The 20,825-nt window shown below is 42.9% G+C and overlaps 1 protein-coding gene across 1 annotated transcript in view; it reads left to right on the forward strand.

Annotated features, from left to right (window-relative positions):
- Nucleotides 1-432: 432 nt before the first annotated feature.
- Nucleotides 433-20,825, forward strand: part of PALMD (palmdelphin) — a 76,414-nt gene continuing 56,021 nt past the window's right edge. The window contains exon 1 of the mRNA XM_075540269.1: nt 433-669. Coding sequence (XP_075396384.1) covers nt 625-669 — 45 coding nt within the window. The 5' untranslated portion in view covers nt 433-624. The remainder of the gene's footprint in view (nt 670-20,825) is intronic.

The raw sequence follows: 20,825 nt of genomic DNA on the forward strand, positions 1-20,825 counted from the left end.
TATCACTATGTGAAGCTCTAAATTAGCTACAGGATTTTTCATTGTGCTTGAAAGCCAATCAGAGAAAGAAAGGGAAATAAATGACTTGACACTGTGTGAGCACTGGAGCGAGGGTGCAGGTAAGCTAGCTCTGTAGGAACACACACACACACACACACACACACACATACAGGCAGAGCAGCGGGTTGCTACCTAAGAGGCTGATTAAGCACCCAGCCTGCTGACTCCCTGTGCCATGCCACTCCCAGAAAATAATGAATTGGGTAAGGAACGGTTAATAAGAAATGTGCCTTGCTAACTGTGCACATTACAACAAAGAGCTGGCAGCTCCTGAAGGAAAAGGGCTTGTGCTGCTGCTGTTCAAACTTGTCAGTCAACTCGTGCCAACCGCCTAGCGTCTCCTCCCCAGCACACCCTCATTACACGGGTCTGTCTGACCTCATCTGGGCATCTGCTCGCAGACGCTCCTGACAAGCCGGGAGCTGCTCCTTTTTCTCCCCGGTGAAAAGAAGAGCGGATCCCGGCCGCTTCTGCTCGGGTCGCCCCCCTCCGCTCCCCAAGGAGGCTCCTGGCTTGTGGTAGTTTGGGACTTCCTTCCCAGGCTGACTGACCCTGATTTCCAGAATGGAAGAAGCTGAGCTGGTGAAAGAAAGACTGCAGGCCATCACAGTAAGTCTGCCTACACTTACAGCTCCTGAGGGTGCTTGCTGAGAGGCACCACAGGCACGTTGTGAGTTTGTCCCTGTCGCCGAGCCCCTGTAAGTGGGAGAACAGAACTGTCAGCCTTCACCAAGGGACACTTCTCCCCTTCTCCTTTAACCCTTTGTGGCCCACTGGGCTTCAGAAAGGGAAGGCTTTGATGCTGGCAGTCTGAGCCTGTGGTGCGACAGCCATCAAAGCTCTGAATGCAGTTTGAGGAGCTCGTTCACCACTGAAGCACCTTAGAAATACAGGTTTCTCCTTAAATGTACGTGTTGGGACTGTCGTGTCAAGGTCCCCAACTTTAAACCAATGAATGTATTTTAAAAGTTGGGTTCAGTTTGTTTGTTTGTTTGCTTGCTTGTTCTTAAGAGTAGGAGAAGGAGATTTCCCTTAATATATTAAGTTTTTAATATAAGCAAAACACCACCTGAAACTTTTTATGACACAGTGTAGTACCAGGAGTTTCTGGTAGTGCGTCCCAGAAATCCTGAGAGCTAAAATGAGCGCTGGTCCACCAAGGCTTGGCACTGAACAAGGGCGAAGTAGGTAAGCGCACGAATCAGCTTAACTCTATCCCTTTCTATCAGAGTCCCAAACCCAGTCCGATCCTGCTAAAGGAATGCCGTGCCTGGGCCGGATTTGGATTTGGGAAGCAGTTTGTTCATATCAGGAAGGAAAGTAGTTGTTTGGGGGGTTTTGATGTTTGTTCTGAGAAAGGATCAAAGCAAGAGATGAATTATTTTCCTTAAATGATCCAACTTCTTTAACGTTTTATAAAACCGTAACCTGGAAATTTATGGTACCATCAGTTATCCTTAGCAACAACGTATGATGTAACTTTCTTAAGAAAGAGCCTATGGAAATTGACATCCCCATTTCTCTGAGTGTTCTGCCACTGCCAGGCCTGGGAAAGTTCATACTTTAAAAATCATTATTGCTAACTCAGGATGGGTAGTGGTTTTTTCTTTTCTTTTCCTTTTTTGTTTTTTGCCTCTCTTCTCTTCAAATCTACACCAGACAAAAACAATAAGGCATATCCCAATTTAGGATTCTTAATAAATGGATACAATGTTTCAGTTCTACTCAGAAAGCAGTGAAGGATTTGAAATGGTTTCCTAGCCAATGAGGAGGAACCAGGAGCCCACTGCTAAGATTGGTATCTTTCCATAAGACAATAGTTTTTAACTGATTTTTGTTGTTTAACTTCTAATGAATACATTTTCCTTTCTTCAGAAAGCCCGGGTTTGTCGTTGATTCTGTTTGTTCTGTTTAGTTGACAAAGGCCGCCACAGTTTCAGCTATCCTCTTTGAAGGGACAGGAACTCAGCTCTGCTCTGTTGTTTTTGGCACCGGCCTTGGACATTACAACTGTTGTGTAAAGGTTACTTTATCAGTCTATGTGAGCTGCGTGGGTACAAGCTCCGAGTCTTCTAAAGCTTCTACTCTTAACTCACTAAATGAAATCACATGCCTAATGAGATACAAAAGTAGCCCTTATGTGGTCCAGGTTTTCATTTTCTTGTTTAAGCCTTATTGCTTCTAAAATACCTTATAATGCTTACTGAGGTAGGATGCATGGCTAGAGCGATCGCCGTACTCAGTTCTTCAGAAAGACAAAGAATTGCCACTCACACTTACACATACAGAAAGGGCTGGTACAAGATCCATAATGCCTTCAACGCAGACAGGAGTTTAATAAGTAAGTTCCTGAAGCCACAGGTGTGTGATGTTTTGATCATAGAACTAATTATGTTTGGTTCTACTAGAAACAGATGTATACCACCAGAAAGAAGGGGTGAGATCACAAGATAATTCTGTCTTGGAAGTATTACAATAGTATAATAGTTGTAAGGGTGGGAAATTTTGAAAAAGGTGAAAAGGACAAATTGTCAACTAACCTAACCTCTTCCCAGTCACGTTTGTCACCACCTGGAGGGAAACCTGAACAATAATCAAGTGCATGGAAACAACACACCCACTCACCTCCTGGGCACTCTGGAAAATGCCACCATCCTCCACCCTTGCTTACCAGGAAGGCACCTCAGCTCCCCACAGCCTGCCTGGGAAAAGGCGAACGCACAGAATCCTGAGAGTGGGCAGAGGAGAGTTCCGTTTTGGATGCCTTCAAACCCTTCAGGAACTCGGACCTAGACCAGAATCAAGTGGAAGCTGGGAGTCCAAGAGGGAGAAGGAAATCAGGGAGTGGAGCGGGTGGAGAGTCAAGAGCAGGGGGTGGTGGATGTGCCCTTCAAACTGGTGAATGCAAAGTGGATGATCTGAAATGTAAAGCCCCACCCAATTTATATATTTTAATTATAATAAGTAAAACTCAGACACAATTCTCTCATTTTAACTGGCTTATTCTTACTCCTCTGCATGAAGATCATTTTTAATCTACTTGGAGAACCACACAGAAACTAGTAGATTTTGTTTTGGAAGACAAAAGATAGCCTGTTATAATCCAAGGCCTATTTAAAATTTGTTTTTGTTTTTTTTCCGGATTCCTGGCTGTGAAATGAGATAACCTTCACTGTTTGCATTTATTCCACCTGACTGTGAGTGTCTAAAATGTCATTATTTCCGCTGCAAGGAAGTTAGTAAACAAGTGCATATGTCTATAATTTCACAGAATTAGCTTCCAATCTTCCTATTTCTCTTTCAAAAAAATTCAATACAGTAAGTAGACGGCTGTAGCACTTAGACGCCCTACTTGAAAACTAAATTGCAATGATGGTGCCATTCATTTCTCCTCTCGGTCAATTGAATTTCAACTTGTCAGACGCCTTCCCAAGGACACAAAGAGAGTAAAGACAAAATTATGAAAGAGTATAAGAACTACTGTTTAAAAGAAGCACTTCAGTGTGGGGTACCAAATATGTATTCCATTTGACAAAGGTACTTCATCTCATGCCCCTCCTTTATTACCTATCTCTGCACCAACTCACCCCTGACTACGCTGATAATCGAGGAACCCTGGAACCAGAAGTCAGATTTTAACTACAACTCAAACCCAGGGGCTGTACAAACTTCTCGAACACTATCTTTCCTCTTTTAAAAGTCTCTTGAGGGTCTTTTCACGGTAATAGATGCACGTTTGTTTGTTTGTTTGTGTTTAATAGGTGGTTTTGACAAATAGTTTATTTCTATGCAAAAGGAAAGCTGCTGAAATAAGTTATACACAATTGAATTTTTCCCCACAATTGACATAATATTCAGCCCGGTGATACAATACTCACCTATGCAGGTGGCCCCGTTTAAGTCCCAGCTAGTAAAACTCATGCATCGCTTCCACCTGTCTCCAGTGGGCTGTGTGTTGCTATAAAGCTCAGCGGGTTTCAATAAGGCTTCCTGACTGCAGATTCAGAAGAAAGCCACGGAGAACTACTTGGAAAAGAATCAGTCAGTATAGACCCCGTAGTCACAATGGCTTGGTCTCAGGAGTCACCATGAGTCGAGGGCCAACTTAGCAGCTAACAACAGAGGCACTTGCCAGGCCCATCAGTGTCTTCAGCATGCCCTGACACAATTACGCCTACGGAGTCCCTTTCTTGGCAAAAGCATGGCCTACGCTGAAGAACAAGTACAAACACCCAGGAGAAATCCCCTCAGGGTTAGTGACACCCATACACTCTTGAAATCCTCCTCCACAAAGAACGCATTGTTTGATTATCTCCGGAGGAGTTAGAAAATACTGTGGCTAACTAATAGGGTGATACACCGACTGGGAAATCCTAGATCTTCAATAGACTCTCACCTCCCCCCACTCTACACCCCCAAAAAAGTGCTGAGATGTGTCCATTTAAACTCATAGCCCTCTAAGACAAAGTAGAATTTAGAGACCCTGTAAGACCCTATAAGACAAGGTAAAACTGGGTTCTTCCTTTGGGTTTCCAAGACTAAATCTTCAAGGGAGCAGAAAACCTCATCTTTCTCCAGGAGAGTCACTGGTGGAGTCAGACTGCTGACCTTGCAGTTAGCAGTCCCAGAGTAACCCAAAAGGTCATATCATAAAACCCCAAAGACCAACTACCCTCAAGTTAATTCTTAATCATAATGACCCTATACAAAGATTCTGAGACAGTAACTATTTTTAGGGAGCAGAGAACACCATCTTTCTTCTGAGGCAGCTAGTGGATTCGAACCACATACTTTGCGATTAACAGCCCAATACTTACATTACCACCAGAGATCATGTATTCACAAAAAATGTACTGGTTGAGACGTGAGCACAGAAGAACTCTGAGAAGCAGAATCAATTTGCTGAGGACTGACCTTGCGGAGGTGAAAGAAAAGAGAAGAAAGCTGACGTTTTGCTTAGCTTTAATCTCCACCATGTGTGTTGGCAACTGATTTCCTCATTCACTTATTTCATGAGTGTCTCTTAAGCCCCACCTCTGTGCCAAGTCTATGGGTTGAAATGAAAAGAAAGAAAAGCAGAGTGGGCTTGGGAGTGGGTTGAAACTTTAAGTAGCGTGGACAGGGTGGGCCTCAGTGGGACAGTGACATTGGAACATCTATTTGAAGGAGAAGAAGCCTCTCTCGAAGTTAGGCCGTAGTAAATATCACAAGTACGAGCACCTGCCTGGGGCTGAGTCCATTCTGGAAAAGAGCCGTCTAGAGTCCTGACCCTGGAATTTGAGCAACTGAGCCACATTTGCCGGCCAAAGCTGCTCAAAACTAAGGGCCTCTCACTTTCCTCAGGTCCACTCTCTAGTTCTTTCCCCTCGCAAGGAGTTTCTTCTTGACTTGTAAAGGTGGGAACTGAGGATGTGAAAATCTCTTTGCTTGATGCAGAACCCCACCCAATACGGAGTTACATATTGAAACACACACCCGGGCTCTAGTTATTTCTTTGGGATTTGTTCCCTGCTCCTGGATAACTCCACCACACTCATTCCCATTTTGTCAAGATCTGAGGTGCTCTAGCAACTAATAAGACATTTTATGACCCTAAAAAAAGGCTGCAAAATTAGTGGGGCCCAGTGTTAACTGGGAATACAGGGCCTCTTGTACAGGAGGGAGTGCAGTGAGTCACGTTGGCTTGCTAACCCCCAGATAGGCGGTTCAAACCCATAGTCACTATACAAGAGAAAAAGGAGGCTGTCTTCTCCCATGAACTTTCACAGTCATAGAAATCCTGCGGAGAAGTTCTACTCCGTTGTATAGGATCGCTGAATCATAACCAACCTGACAATGGATATATTATTCAAAGTTTATTCAAATGTCTAGAGAGTAACAGCAGAATATTAAGCCAAGCGCAGGGACTTCTGGACAGAGTGGCCGTTTGTCTGCACAGACCACACGGCGCTAACAAAGCCAGCCTCGACACGTGTATCCTTTTCCTCTTCATTCGACCTGGGCAAGGGAGACTGACCAAGCTTAGACCTTAAACGTGTCTTTGGGTCCTTGGTTATTTAGAGTTCTAATGTGTCTCAAAGTAAGAATGGCTAAGAACGTGATTGCCTTTCCATTGTTAACCAACATACACAGTAACAGGAGCAAGTTCCAATTCATCGTGAGCACCCAGAAATATTCACGTAAAGGTGGTATGTGAAGATGGAGGAACCTTCTAAATTAGAAGGCCCGTGCCAGATTATTCAAACAATAAGGCCTCCACACAATTTTCCACAGTGCTGTGCTGAGATGACACATTTCTTCCAGAGAGGGAGCGGTCTCTTCAAACAAATGTGCTAGGCCACATGTCTTTGCCAAACATAATAGCCCACCCCAAAAGGAGCCCACGTGATGAGGTATAATAATTTTGTTAGCTCATTAAGGAAACTGATTTTTGATAACAGGGGAAGGTTTTTCCAGTGTGTTACAGAATGATAATGCTATTTTGCAAGGGAGTCTCTACAGACAAGGACCCCCAAGAACTGGGTGGTCGGGGAAGAGCCGGTTCTGGAGAGAACTGTACCTGAAATGAGTGAGAGTTTAAATATCTGAGACGTGGACGACTGCATCTCAGTTCAGTGCTAAGAGCAGCTCTTCCACTTCCTAATCTCTAGTTGCACACTACCCAACCTTGCGTAACATCCAATAGAACTATTGTCATTTATGTTAATGACTGTGGTATTCATAGGGGGAAAGATCCCCTGAAAATCGATTGCCCAGGAAATCCCTCTCCAGGGTAACCTGTGGGATGTCCTTTTCCTTAAAATACCTTAGGAGCAGTAGTTAGAGTGAAATCTCTACTTTAGGGTTTTCACATAAAACTCTAGTGACAGGGAGGATTCAGTCACGTCCCTTACGACCTTGAACTTGGTTCTCCTCTGAAGCTCTGGATGGAAATCAGGACAGGCTCCTGGATAGCTGGATGAGTGATTCAAATAGGGTGAGGTAACCCATTAAAATGAGATATGACCACTATACCAAGTCAATGAATGCTCGTCGTTTCTATTGTTGTTGTTGCTAGATGCTGTGCAGGTGGTTCATCCTCACAATTGTTCTTAAGTCTGAGCCCCTTGTTGCAGCCACTGCGTCCGTCCATCTTGTCAAAGGCCTTCCTCTCTGTCACTGTCCTCTCCTTTACCAAGAATGGAATCCCTCACCAGGGACTGGTCTCTCCTGGTAACGTCTCCAAAGTGCATGAAACAAAGCATCGCCAACTTTGCCTCTCAGGTGCATTCTGGCTGTACTGCTTCCAAAACCGATTGGCCTGTTCTTTCAGCAGTCCACTGTCCATTCAAACTGTCTTCTCAGCTACAGTGCTCTTGTACAGCATGCAGGGTATTATGCTGACAGCCCACCTAAGTGAACCTCCCTAGCCAGGAGGAGGTTAGCAAAAAGTGGGCCTCCACCGTGCCCCTCAGCCACGATGCCAGATGCAGGGCAGGCTTGTAAGAATCTGTGCCCACGTGGATAGCTTCAGAAGCCTGAAAGGTCAGCGTGTCATGCAACTTTTCCATTTAATCCCCTCCCCGTCACACAAAGCGGGGTGTGTGTCGTCTTCCTCTCTGCCAGGACAGCTTGCAACCCAGAGGGAACTGCTCAGCCCTTGTGTACTGTCCGCTTCTCATTGTAAATGATAAAAGCTGCTTTCTTTGGGCTAAGAGTTGTTCCAGTTCTGATCAGAAAGGCAATAGAATTGATTTGATCTTCTTAGCTATCGGTGCTCTGTTCCCAATAGTCTCCTGGTTGTCTGGACGGCCAGACTTGCCATGTGGTTCCTCAGAATTGATGAACAAAGCAGACTCCAACATTGGCTATTAGCACTTATGCTTTCGCAAGAATTTTAAACTTGTATATCCAGCATCTTATTTGTGAAAAGTATGCTCCAGGTATTATTTTTAATCATTTGATCAGGGGTTTGTATAGCTCTTATTACAATCCAACCATCCATCCATTGTGTCAAGCACATTTGTACATATGTTGCCATCATCATTTTCAAAACATTTTCTTTCTACTTGAGCCCTTGGCATCAGCTAATTTTCCCCTCCCTCATGAATTTTCCCTCCTTCATAATTTATCACTTTTTCCATGTCTTACACTGCTCTAGGTACTTTTCTGAGCAGGTCTTTCCATCCCGTTTTGTAGCTAGAAAACCTGATGCAAGGAAAAATTAAGGAATTAATTAAATGACAGGCTTGAATCTATATTTCTGTTCATCAGAGTCCCTGATCATAACATCACAATAAATTGCAAACACGTCACATTTATAAGCCTCACTCTTATTCAGAACTTGCTCAGATTTCTGCTGGTCACGTCTTATGAACAGAGTTTGAAGTAGAGCAAGGAAAAGAACCTATACAGGTTCTGCTTCATTGCACTACTTTCCACCCTACATCCATCCTTCAGCCTCCACAGTCTCTTTGCATGTTCTCCAATCTGCCAGGAGCCGAAACGGGAAAGGAAACGGATGGGGCTGTGTTAGAGGGGTTCTCGGTGCTTTTAAATGGGTGAAACACAGAGTAGCTTTTCAGAACACTCAATATTCTGACCTTCAGGACTTCGTCCTTCTCACTCCACAGCCTCCTCTCCTAAGAGCGAAGCATCATCTTCACTTCGGCAGTTGCGTACTTTAAACTTCTTGGATGAATAGAGACACCATCAAGCTAAAATATAGTGGATGCTAATGATGGTCGAGCTGGCTAATAGATTTTTTTGTTGTTGTTCTATTAAGGATCATGTTGATCCTCTAGTTATTTAATGCTTCCTCCCCCCACTATCATGACCCCAATTCTACCTTAAGAATCCAACTAGACCAGAGTATGGACACTGGTACAGATAAGAGCTCACAACACAGGGAATCCAGGACAGATAAACCCCTCAGGACCAATAGTGAGAATAGAGATACCAGGAGGGGGAATCAATCATAGTGATCAACATATAACACCCCCACCCCACCCCCGCAGGGGAATGAACAACAGAAAAGTAGATGAAGAGAGACAGAGGTCAGTGTAAGACATGAAAAAAAAACATTGTAAATTATCAAGGGTTCATGAGGGAAGGAGGGTGGGGGTGAGAGGGAAAAAATGAGAAGCTGATGCCAAGGGCTCGAGTAAAAAGAAAATGTTTTGAAAATGATGATGGCAACATATGTACAAATGTGCTTGACACAATGGATGGATGGATGCATGGATGGATGGATGGATGGATGGATGGATGGATGGATGGATGGATGGATGGATGGATGGATTGTGATAAGAGCTATATGAGCCCCCAATAAAATGGTTAAAAAATAAATAAAAGGATCATGTTGAGTTCACTTGATTGACACTCTGTCCTGTGTCGATGTTACCATGGGTTGCATTGTGTCGCCCCTGAAAATAAGTTAAAGTCCTGACCCCTGGTAACTATAGCTGGCAAAAAGACTTTGGCGATAAAAGGTTGGCTGGTATAAGCAGTTGAATTAACAAGAGGTCATGCTGGACTGAGATAAACCCTCATCCAATACGACTGATATCCTTATAAAAAGAGCCACGGAAAGGAGAAGACCATGTAAAGGTGGCAGCTGAACCTGGGGTTCTGCTGGCACAAGGAAGGAACACTGGGGGCTACCAGAGGCTTCCTGTGGTGAGGAGGGGTCAGCATTTAGAGCTCGAAGGGTACACGTGGCCCTGAAAACTATGCCAGAATGGCTTTCTGTTGTGAAAGCCACGCATTTGTGGTGCTTTTTGTTAGAGCACCCCTAGAAAATCTGTCTGGAAAGAAATCCAGCCAGAAGGCTCCTTAGAAGTGAGGATAGAAAGACTTCATCTCGGGTACTTTGGACACATTGTCAGGAAGAATCAGTCTCGGGAGGACTTATGAAAGCAAAGAGTAAGGGGGTGGGGGGGTGGGGGAGAGACAGGAAGACGCTCGGTGAGTGGATTCAGACAGTGGCGACAGCACCGGGTGCCAGATGGAGGAGGGCCCGAGAGCTCCAGGTGTTCGTTCTGCGACACGCGGCGTTCTGATGGCTGGGGATGAAGTTGATGGCACCCAACACCACGCCTTTCTCCTTTTTCTTTTGTCTCTAATCATTAAAACAAGCAAACAAGCACAGACAAAGTACTAAAAGAGCAACACACACACGAAACAAAACATAAAGAGCAACCCACAAACTTTGCTCTTTAGATACGATAGCCTTTGTTATAAATAAGGTGGGAAAGAAGAACAGGACAGGAAATAAAATGATGTTTGGAACAATATCAGTCGCAGTAAAACCCCGTCCAGTTTTCATGGGTAATGTAAAGAGTAAGGCTCTTTCAAAGATAGTTGTAAAATTGGTCAAAAATAGGTGTAGAAAGACTTAAAAGACTGAGGAGAAATAGAGATGTCTTGGCATGCCCCTACCAAGGCAAAAATCCTCCTTATACCACACGCAGATGTTCTCCAAGTTTCCCCTGGAACAACTTCAACAGCGGGTAGAACAGCTTCCCCGTTCCATGTTTTAAACTACTGATTATAATGGGCCAGATCCTGGTTCCCTGTAACATCCACCCGACTGTCCTAGAAACGAACCCAATCAACCTAGAAATAAGTAGCATGGTGCTCCGGAAACTTCTTTTTCTGGAATTGAATCTGGATTTGAACCATTCTGGAAATCGGGGGTTCAGCTGACCCTCTGCCACATGTCAGTGTTGCTCTCCACCATTGGTGGCAGGACTTGAACCGGACACTCTGGCCAGGACAGACCCCTTTGCTTGGAGATTGGTATTTCTGTTGACAGATTTGGGAAGCAGTGGAAAAGACGTCAAATAAAATTGCCTTTTAGTTGTAGATCAGTTTCTTAAGGGCCAACTTAGTAAATTCTGTCACCATAGCCTTAGTTTCATGATCTCTAAAAATAAGAGTAAAAAGAATTAATTTGAGACTTCAGTGGCCAGATAAAAAATGAATAAGCAGAAATCAAGAGCTTTCCATATAAAAGTAATAGTAAGGAAATAGGATATTAAACTATCTTATTTCCAACAACTACAAAAATTTTAAACATCTATCAAAGTCTAGAAACAATACTTGTAATTTGCTTGATAATTCCACCTTATAAAGTGAACAAGGGTCAACAGGAAAATAGGTACACACACAAACAGGAAATTCATAAAATGATTAACACAAGTAGACAAAAATTTCTGGTGGTGAAGTGGTTAAGCGGCTGAGAACCACAGAGTGGGCAATTCAAATTCACCAGCAGTTCCACACGAGAAGGACTTACTTCTGTAAACAGTTACAGTCTCAGAAACCACAGGGAGTCAGTACTGACTTGATGGCAGTGAGTGTTTGAGAACCAAGAATAATGTTTGACCTCACAAACAACTTAAGAAATGCTCATGAACATCAATGAGATGCTCTTTTCTCCAGATAAATGACTGAAGGATTGATTCCTTGTAATATTTATAATGAGGGTGAAGTGATGCTCACTGCTTTGTGGAAATATGCTTTAAAACTATTTCCATTAAAGTGTTTTACCCATCTGCATCAGAATTTTTAAAGCGTTCGTATTCCTTTACTTGATACCAACTTCTATAAATCTATACCAAGGAAATAATCAGATGAATGTGGTCAACTATTGACATTCAATGAATTTTGCCACAAAATTACTTATCGTAGCAAAGATTCAAAATAACCTGAAATTCAGAAGTAAAGAAAAAGGAGTGGGTGGAATGATCAAGCGAATTATGATATCCCAAAGAGCCAAAAAGTTTAATTAAATGGAAAGTACTCATGATGCTACGTGAACATGGGGAGCACACACTCTGTGTTCTAATGGGCCTCCTGGCCTGATGCACATGTGTGGATTTGTCTAGGCAGGTGCTAGTGTTTCTGTGCTTTGAATGTGCTGTAAAACGATGGGAATAAAATGCCCTAAAGTGTTGATGGCTATTTCTAAAGTAGTAGGAACCCAGGTCATTTTTATATTTTCTAAATCTCAAATGTGAACTCACTGCCATCTAGTCTTCTCTGACTCACAGTGAAGGACTCCGGGCCGGGTGGCACAGCTGCGAGGTTACGGGTCTAGCCCACCAGCTGCTCGCAGGGAAAAGCATGAGGCTGTCTACTCCCCTAAAGTGCTAAAGTCTCACACACCCAAGGGATGGTTCTGCTCTGGCCTGTGGGTCACTGTAAGACTTGTCTATAAGGTTGTCCGGATTTTCCAAATTTGATACAATGAACATAGCCTGTAAAATGCCTGGGGAGAAAGATGAGCCTATCTGCTCCCATAGAGATTTGTAGTCTTGGAAACTCGGTGTCAGATTACTTTACATCAGAATCATCTCCATACCGGTAGGTTTGGACTTTGTTTTACTTTATTTTCTTTTGGGGAGAGAACATGTTGTTGTTGTTGTTGTTATCAAATGTCCTCAAGGTGGTTCAGACTCTCAATGATCCTATGTGCAAGAGAACAAAGCACTGCCCAGGCCAGCACTGCCCTCACAATGATAGCTAAATTTAAGCTCTTTGTTGTCACTATGCCAATCCAGTATCATAACCTCAATTTTGTAACAATAAAATTAATCATGATTTGGAGTCTATCATTCCTATCAGCCCAGGTGTTTTGAAATCTTTGTTTGGTCCTTTTTTTGGGCAGGGGGGGAGGGGCCTAGTGGAGCTATGGGTGAGGCATTGGGCTGCTAAACACAAGGTAGGCAGTTCAAGTCTGCCAGCTGCTCCACAGGATGAAGGTGAGGTTGTCAGCTCCCATGGCAATGTGCAATCTTGAAAACCCTGTATCGATTACTATGAGTCAGAATCAGCGCGGTGGCAATGGGCTGACGCATTCCAGTGCTTGGAATCGGTCCTGATAAGTACAATGTTCTCAATGGCGTTTGTTAATGTAACAATCATCATAATGATCCCATGTAAATCTTGCTAAGAAACAGGTTTAAATGGTTTGTTTTTCACAATCCAATGGTACTGTAGATCAGCCTTGTCTAAATACAGCACTATTTTTTTTACTATTTAATAATTTACTCTGCAATTTTGCCATGCAGGAATTTACCAGTAAACTCATCAACCTTTGAATATCCACCATTCTGTCTCTTCAAAAAATGGAAACACCTGCCAGTTTCCATCTTCTGAAATCCCTTCACTTTACCCAACAGTCCAAGGGGATTATTTGACAATATTTCTCTGGCTGGTGTATAAATTTTTCTGCTTCCTGAAATGAAGCCCATCAGATTCTGAAGACTGGCGCTGTCTTCTGCGCTCTGTACTCTGTCTTCTGCACGCTGCTTCCTCTTGGGCTTTCATTTTCCTTGGAGCCTATTGTTCTGCCCTTTCCCAGATTGGGATTATTCTCCTTAATCAAAAATAAGGAAGCGAAAAAGAGAGGATTCATTCTACTTAATGTCTCCCATGTTAATGTTGCACTGTGTGTCTCAGAAATGATCTCATCATTCCCTTACCTTTCTATTCTTGACCTAATTTAGAAATATCTATACACAAATATCATCTGTGTGTGTTTGCTCTCGGTGTGTTTCCCATACTTCACTCTTGACATCATCCTGGATTTTACCTTGTTTACATGAATTCAGGTAGACACCACCCTCTTTTCTTCATTCTTGGTTGTTTAAGCTCATTGGGTAGCTTCCTGTGATATTAAATTGTTTGGGTTTATTCTATTTATAGTGATCTTCTTTCCTTCTTACCTATGATCATTTTTAACTGTGTATCCAGTTTTCCTTTTGTAAATTGCCTGTGCCCCTGATTTATCTTTTGACTTTAAAATCAGTTGCTCTTGAGTCGATTCAGATTCACGATAACTCAGCCACACGAATAGACCCACACTTCATATTTAGTTTTCATAAGCTCACCAGACCTTTTTTGTGGGGCATCTCTGGTGAACCTGAACTGGTCATCTTTCTGTCAGCAGCCAAACATATTAGCCATTATCCCTGCCTGGGGATGCAAGAATTAAAATATTATTCTTATTTTATAATTTTGTAATGATATTTATTTTTCTCCACTATTTTTAATCTGCTTTGATTGAATTCTCTTACTGTGCCCAGCATTTCTTTTCTAAGAATATTGTAGCATCTCCCTTTTTTTTAAGTTAATCTTACTTACACCAGATTTGTCTTATTTGTACAAAGGGCTTCAAAACACTCATGGGAAAATTACATTATCATTTAATTCCATTTTCTCACCAACTTTGTGAAGCCAGCCCCATGGTATTATTTAAATCCAGATGGGCAGCTTCTAATAAAGTTCCTTTGAAGTCTGGAGCAAGAAGAAACATTGGCAGTCTGTTGTGATCAGGATCACAGAAGTTCCTGAACAGAGAGGGTGAAAAAATGCAGAATAAAATTCAAAGTCATAAAAAAGATTTAACTTACTGGACTGATAGACAACCTAAGACTGTGACCCTTAGGAGTGAACATCTCTCTCTCTCTCTCTCTCTCTCTCTCTCTCTCTCTCTCACACACACACACACACACACACACACACACACACCTTACACACCCCCAGAGACCAGAGATCAATTTACATCCAAACAATAGATAGGCTTATAAAGAGAATAACAAACAACCCCAGGGAGGAACATACTCTTCAGTACAATGAACCATAGGAAAGGACGCATGAACCCAGAGAGACCGGAGGAAGAGGTCAGTTGCTTTGAGGGCGTGGCACACAAAGTGCCAATATCAACTAGGTATAAATTGTCGAATGGAAAACTAATTCATTCTATAAAGTTTCACCAGCTACAATTAAAGAAAAGAAGAAAATCCCAACAAAACTAGCTGTAAACATGTGGGATACTTTACATTTAGCAGAATGAACCTGAAAGCAATCATTTGACGGATTGAATTTTCTCGGCTATAATTCACCTCCACTAATGTTGTCAACTGATTTTGGACGGCATTATCTCTAGTCTGGCTCTGGCCAGGTGATCCTGAGTATAGTCGTATAAGATCGCTTCTGGGTTTCCGAGCTTTTACCCCTGCCTGCAGGGGCACTACCGCAAAGTTCCGTTTTATTTGCAGAAATCAGACTTCTGAACTAGCTGTCCAGCCTTTAGCGAGTCCCACAAGCTCCCAGAGCAATTTCACACCATGACATATAAATGTCAAGGGCTCAAAACATTGCATGTAAAACGAAACACTTGAGACTCTATGATTATTAAACTCCTTACAACTCAGAGATTGTGTGACGCAGTGACTTCACAGCATCTGGCCTTTCGCTCCTTACGAACAATGTGTTTATATGAAATCACATGTGCCCTTCATTACTTCTTTCCATTGTGTACCCAAATTCACCAGGCTCTGTCACCTGGTAATAGCTGATGGACCCAAAGTAATGCTTCCATGCAGCTGCCGTTCTTTCTCACCTCTTATGAGTAGGTGCTTCCTGAAGCATCTATCTTAGCCCTGCTTTTCCTTTCCCTAACACGTCTCCTATGGTGCTTTCCAATAGCCTTTTGGCCTCAGCTATCCTTTTCCCGAATTTCTAAAACTTTGCCTGTAACTCTGACCTTTTCTGATCTCTGTCCATCTGATAGGCCAGCCACCTGCCAAAGACATCTCAAAGCTTTTATGACTCCACCATCATCTCTCCCAAACTATTTCTTTCCTTCTCCTGAATTTCTTGTTCCTGGTAGTGACTCTATTCTCCTTTCACTTCCCTAGTCTAGTTGGTCTTTTTCTCTCTTGACAGCCATCTGCCATTGTCTGTTCAGTCCCGCCAATCGGCTCTTCAGGAGGTCTCAGGCGCCCATGTCTCAGGTGCGGAGGCCCAGCTTCTCATGGGTCCTGAACAGCTCACACGTGTGAGTTGTTGCAATCACCTACCTGAATTTCCCCTACAATTTCTTCCCCTTTACCATCTACTATAAAATAAGATGACGTTATTAAAATGCTTAAAGATGCTTTTGACTATATCGTTCCCAGCTCTCCCACAACACATCATTGCTCCCTATTTCAATGCAGAAACACTTCCCAAAGCTCTTGTCCTGGCAGTCAATACTTACTAGGACATGTCTTTATCCTGTTTGCTTTATTTCTCTTCCTGCCACTGCTGCATGACAACATCATGTCCTGACTTTGCTTTCAGAGATACCGTGGGTTCAGTCCCGGACCACCATAATAAAGTGGCCGTCGCAATAAAGCGAGTCACACAAATGCTTGGTTTCCCAGGGTGTGTGAGTAATGTTTACATTACCCTGTTGTTCGTTGAGTGTGTGACAGCATAATGCAAGCATGTGCAATATTGTGGGAACGATCAAAATGCGACACAGAGACACAAAGTGAACACCTGCTGTTGGACAAGCTGGCACCGACTTTGCTCAGTGCACGGTTGTCATGAACCTTCCATTTGTAAAACACACGGCATCTTTGAAGTGCAATAAAGCACATCACAATTAGATGAGGTATGCCTGTAATGTGCCAATTTTCTACTTCCATTGAGCCCTTGACTTGAATGACGTTTTTCCCCCAATAGTTACCCAATTACTCCGCCACCTACTACCCAACATGCACTACTCCATGATACATCAAAGCCTTTCTGAATCATATCTGCTAGCAGCAGCCTCTCCCTTCCTCTCCCCAACACCCACAGAATGTTTCCTGTGCCTCCAACATGGTGTTTATCTCTGTGTTTCTTGGACTACAGTGACTTGCATGTGCGAATGTAAGCTCTTTATAGGAAGCATCTATTTCAAAATAATGTTTTTAACATCTCCTAAAATCATCTTGAATTTAATGATTGTATGTACATGACTAACTATTGGATAAATTAATAATCCCTCCTGCCTTTTCACGGAATTCCATACACTAGAATATTAACTAATTGTTCATCAGTAATATCTCTCAAGGACTCACACTCCTAAGCACCGTGCTTACTTTTACGAAGTGCATGGTTGTGGTGATATCTTTGGTCGTGGGTGATCTAAAAACTTCACAATTGTACTCACTGCCATCCACTCGATACTGACACCCATAGCGACCCTATCAAGCAGGATAGACCTGGCCCTGCAAGTTCCCTAGATTGTCACTCTTTATGGGAGTAGAAATCCTATCGTCCTCCCACCGAGTGGCTGGTGGTTTCGAACCACTGACCTTATGATTAGCAACCCCGCTCATAACCACTGTGCCTCCAGAGCTCCCCATAGTTGCACAGGAAGAATAAAAAGATTTGAGAAAAATAAAGACACCCCCCGGGGGCCAACACCAGAAACATGGGTGAAGGGAGACAGCAAATGGTGTAAGATATGAAAATAATAACAATTTATCAGGAGTTCACGAGGGTGGAGGGTGAGAAAGGAACATAAAAAAAGAGGAGCTGAAAAAAAATTTTTTAAAGAGGAGCTGATACCAAGGGCTCAAGCAGGAAGAAAATGTTTTGAAAATGCTGATGGCAAGATATGTATAAATGTGTTTGACACAATGGATGTATGGATTGTTATAAGAGCTGTAAGAGCCCCAGATAAAATGATTTATTAAAAATATATAATAATAAAGAGACAGTCTGCCGACCTGGAACTTGTGACAGTGCCAGCCGCTAAAATAGGCTGAGTCATGGAGCTGAAGCTCAGTTTCTGTGTCTCTGAAGATGCCGACAGCAGTATGGGTGATTCCTCACGGTTAACATCAATGAATGCCCAATGTACCATGCTGTCTCCGCCATCTGTAGGAGTGCTCAAGCTCCTGGGGAAATTTTGGAAAACAGATAGCATTTCTCATCTATTTGTCCCATAAAATTTTGGGGGAAAATTAGGTGATTATGGTAACCTTGGTTACCCTGAAAATGGAACTGGATATGTGACCTAGGTAGACTTGGGTTTACTATGTTATACTAAACCTTAAAGTATTAACATATTACTTTTTTGTAAATCATTTTATTGGGGGCTCGTACAACTCTTATCAAAATCCATACATACATCCATTGTGTCAAGCACATTTGGACATTCCTTGCCACTCTTTTGGATCCCCATGAAATTTGGCACACCAGTAATAATTTGCCGTTGATGACTCTCTGATGAAGGAAAAGAGCTCCTGTCATAAAATGAGGTCACATCCATCACAGCATAAACTTGCCATCTTTCCTACCTCCACTGGTGTGAGGCAGGCATGGCATGACCGCCACTGAGTGACAACCCACTGGGATTCCTCAGCAGCCCTCGTAGAGGACTGGGGTTGCCAAGACACTTCGAGTGCCCTGCCCCCCCCACCCCCATCTTTCATTACCTAATTACTAACCCCAAGATGAAATCAGCGCAAACTGGCCATCAGCGGGTTAGGGAGGCTAACACTGTCACACATACATGAAGTGCCCTTTACTGTGGGCCACCCAATGTATCCAAATGTGCCCCGGGTACTGAGAGGTCCACGGCTATCATACTGAGTCTAGAGTAGTAGATGTTTCATGAAGAGAGAGCAGTGGGGAAATGGTGACTGGCTTGACTAAGCTCCTAACAGCACAGTGAATTCCCTAAGAACATGGAAGCTGAACCCAAACTTCCTGAGTTCAAAACCTGGTTCTGCCACTTATTATCTATGAGAACCTGGATGAGTTAAATATGCCTCACCTGTTTCGTTCTTGTAAAATGAAAATAACTGTAGTTTTACTTTGTTATTAAGATCGTCAAGTGAAGTGATACATGCAAACCCATACCAAAATGTTGACATAATAAATTTAGATTGTTATGAGTTTTAGCTCAACATCAGCTTCAGATACTTTGGGGGAGAATTGGCTCACCAAGGTTTTCATAGTCATTTTTCTGAATGTCCAGATTGCATCCAGAGGAAAAATGTGATTCTAAAGCCCCACAATTGGCTGGTTGCTTATTTTTCGGGGTTTTCTGGTTGGTTGGTTGGTTGGTTGGTTGGTTGGTTGGTTGGTTGGTTGGTTGGTTGGTACTGATTAAGTCATATGGTCTTCTTATACACAAAAAAAGAAATAATAATATGTACAGTTGAAGGGTAGCATATTTAGCACTTAGTAAATGTACCTGAACTAACACACACACACATACTTTCAAAACAGCCACATCAGGAAGTTATGAATTTATTTCAATAATACTGCCAAGTCATTTTGAAAACTCTTTCTTTTAAATTCCCTTCGAGCCTGCTTCAAATTCTTTTGGGTATCTTCACTGGCAACAAATTTTTATCTCTTGAGAGTTTCAGCTTTGTTGACAAATTGAAAGCCAACTCTTATGAAACAAGATGGAGAGTTGTAATAAATAATCTCACTTCTAGTCAAAAATAAATAAGGGTGGTTTTGTTGTTGTTGTTGTTGTTGTTTTGCATGACATACAATTCCAGACAAGGAATCTCTGCATTTCAGACCCATGGGAGCACTATCAGAATCATTGAGTTTCTTTCTTTTTTTTATTTTCTTTTTTTACATTTTATTAGGGGCTCATACAACTCTTATCACAATCCACACATATACATACATCAGTTGTATAAAGCACATCTGCACATTCCATGCCCCAATCATTCTCAAAGCATTTGCTCTCCACCTAAGCCCTTTGCATCAGGTCCTCTTTTTTTTTCCCCTCCCTCCCTGCTCCCCCCTCCTTCATGTGCCCCTGGTAATTTATACATTGTTATTTTGTCATATCTTGCCCTTCCCCCCCTTCTCTGACGTCCATCTCCCAGGGAGGAGGTCACATGTGGATCCTGGTAATCAGTTCCCCATTTCCAACCCACTCACCCGCCACTCTCCCAACATCGCCCCCTCACACCCTTGGTCCTGAAGGTATCATCCACCCTGGATTCCCTGTGCCTCCAGCCCCCATATGCACCAGTGTACAACCTCAGCCCTATCCAGTCCTGCAAGGTAGAATTCGGATCATGGTAGTTGGGGGGAGGAAGCATCCAGGATCTGGGGGAAAGCTGTGCTCTTCATCGGTACTACCTCGCACCCTGACTGACCCATCTCCTCTCCTAAACCCCTCTATGAGGGGATCTCCAGTGGCTGACACTTGAGCCTTGGGTCTCCACTCTGCTCTTCCCCCTTCATTCAATATGGTATATATACATATACATATACGTATACGTATACATATACATATACATATACATACAAACACACACATATATATACACACACATATATATATCTTTTTTTTTTTTTGCATTATGCCTTATACCTGGTCCCTTTGGCACCTCATGATCGCACAGGCTGGTGTGCTTCTTCCATGTGGGCTTTTTTGCTTCTGAGCTAGATGACTGCTTGTTCACCTTCAAACCTTTAAGACCCCAGACACTATCTCTTTTGATAGCCGGGCACCATCAGCTTTCTTCACCACATTTGCTTATGCACCCATTTGTCTTCAGCGATCCTATCATGGAGGTGTGCAGCCAATGATATGATTTTTTTGTTCTTTGATGCCTGATAACTGATCCCTTCAGGACCACTCGGTCACACAGGCTGGTGTGTTCTTCCATGTGGGCTTTGTTGCTTCTGAGCTAGATGGCCGCTTGTTTATCTTCAAGCCTTTAAGACCCCAGTCACTATCTCTTTTGATAGCTGGGCACCATCAGCTTTCTTCACCACATTTACTTGTTCACCCGCTTTGGCTTCAGCAGTTGTGTCGGGAGAGTGCGTATCATAGAGTGCCAATTTAATAAAAGAAAGTATTCATGCATTGAGGGAGCGCTTGAGTAGAGGCCCAAGGTCCTTCCACCACCTTAATACTAAACCTATAAATGTAGACACTTAGATCTATTTCCCCATCCTCGTATATATGTTTGCAT

The sequence above is a fragment of the Tenrec ecaudatus genome, chromosome 1, assembly GCF_050624435.1.
Source record: "Tenrec ecaudatus isolate mTenEca1 chromosome 1, mTenEca1.hap1, whole genome shotgun sequence".
In the NCBI taxonomy this organism is placed as follows: Eukaryota; Metazoa; Chordata; class Mammalia; order Afrosoricida; family Tenrecidae; genus Tenrec; species Tenrec ecaudatus.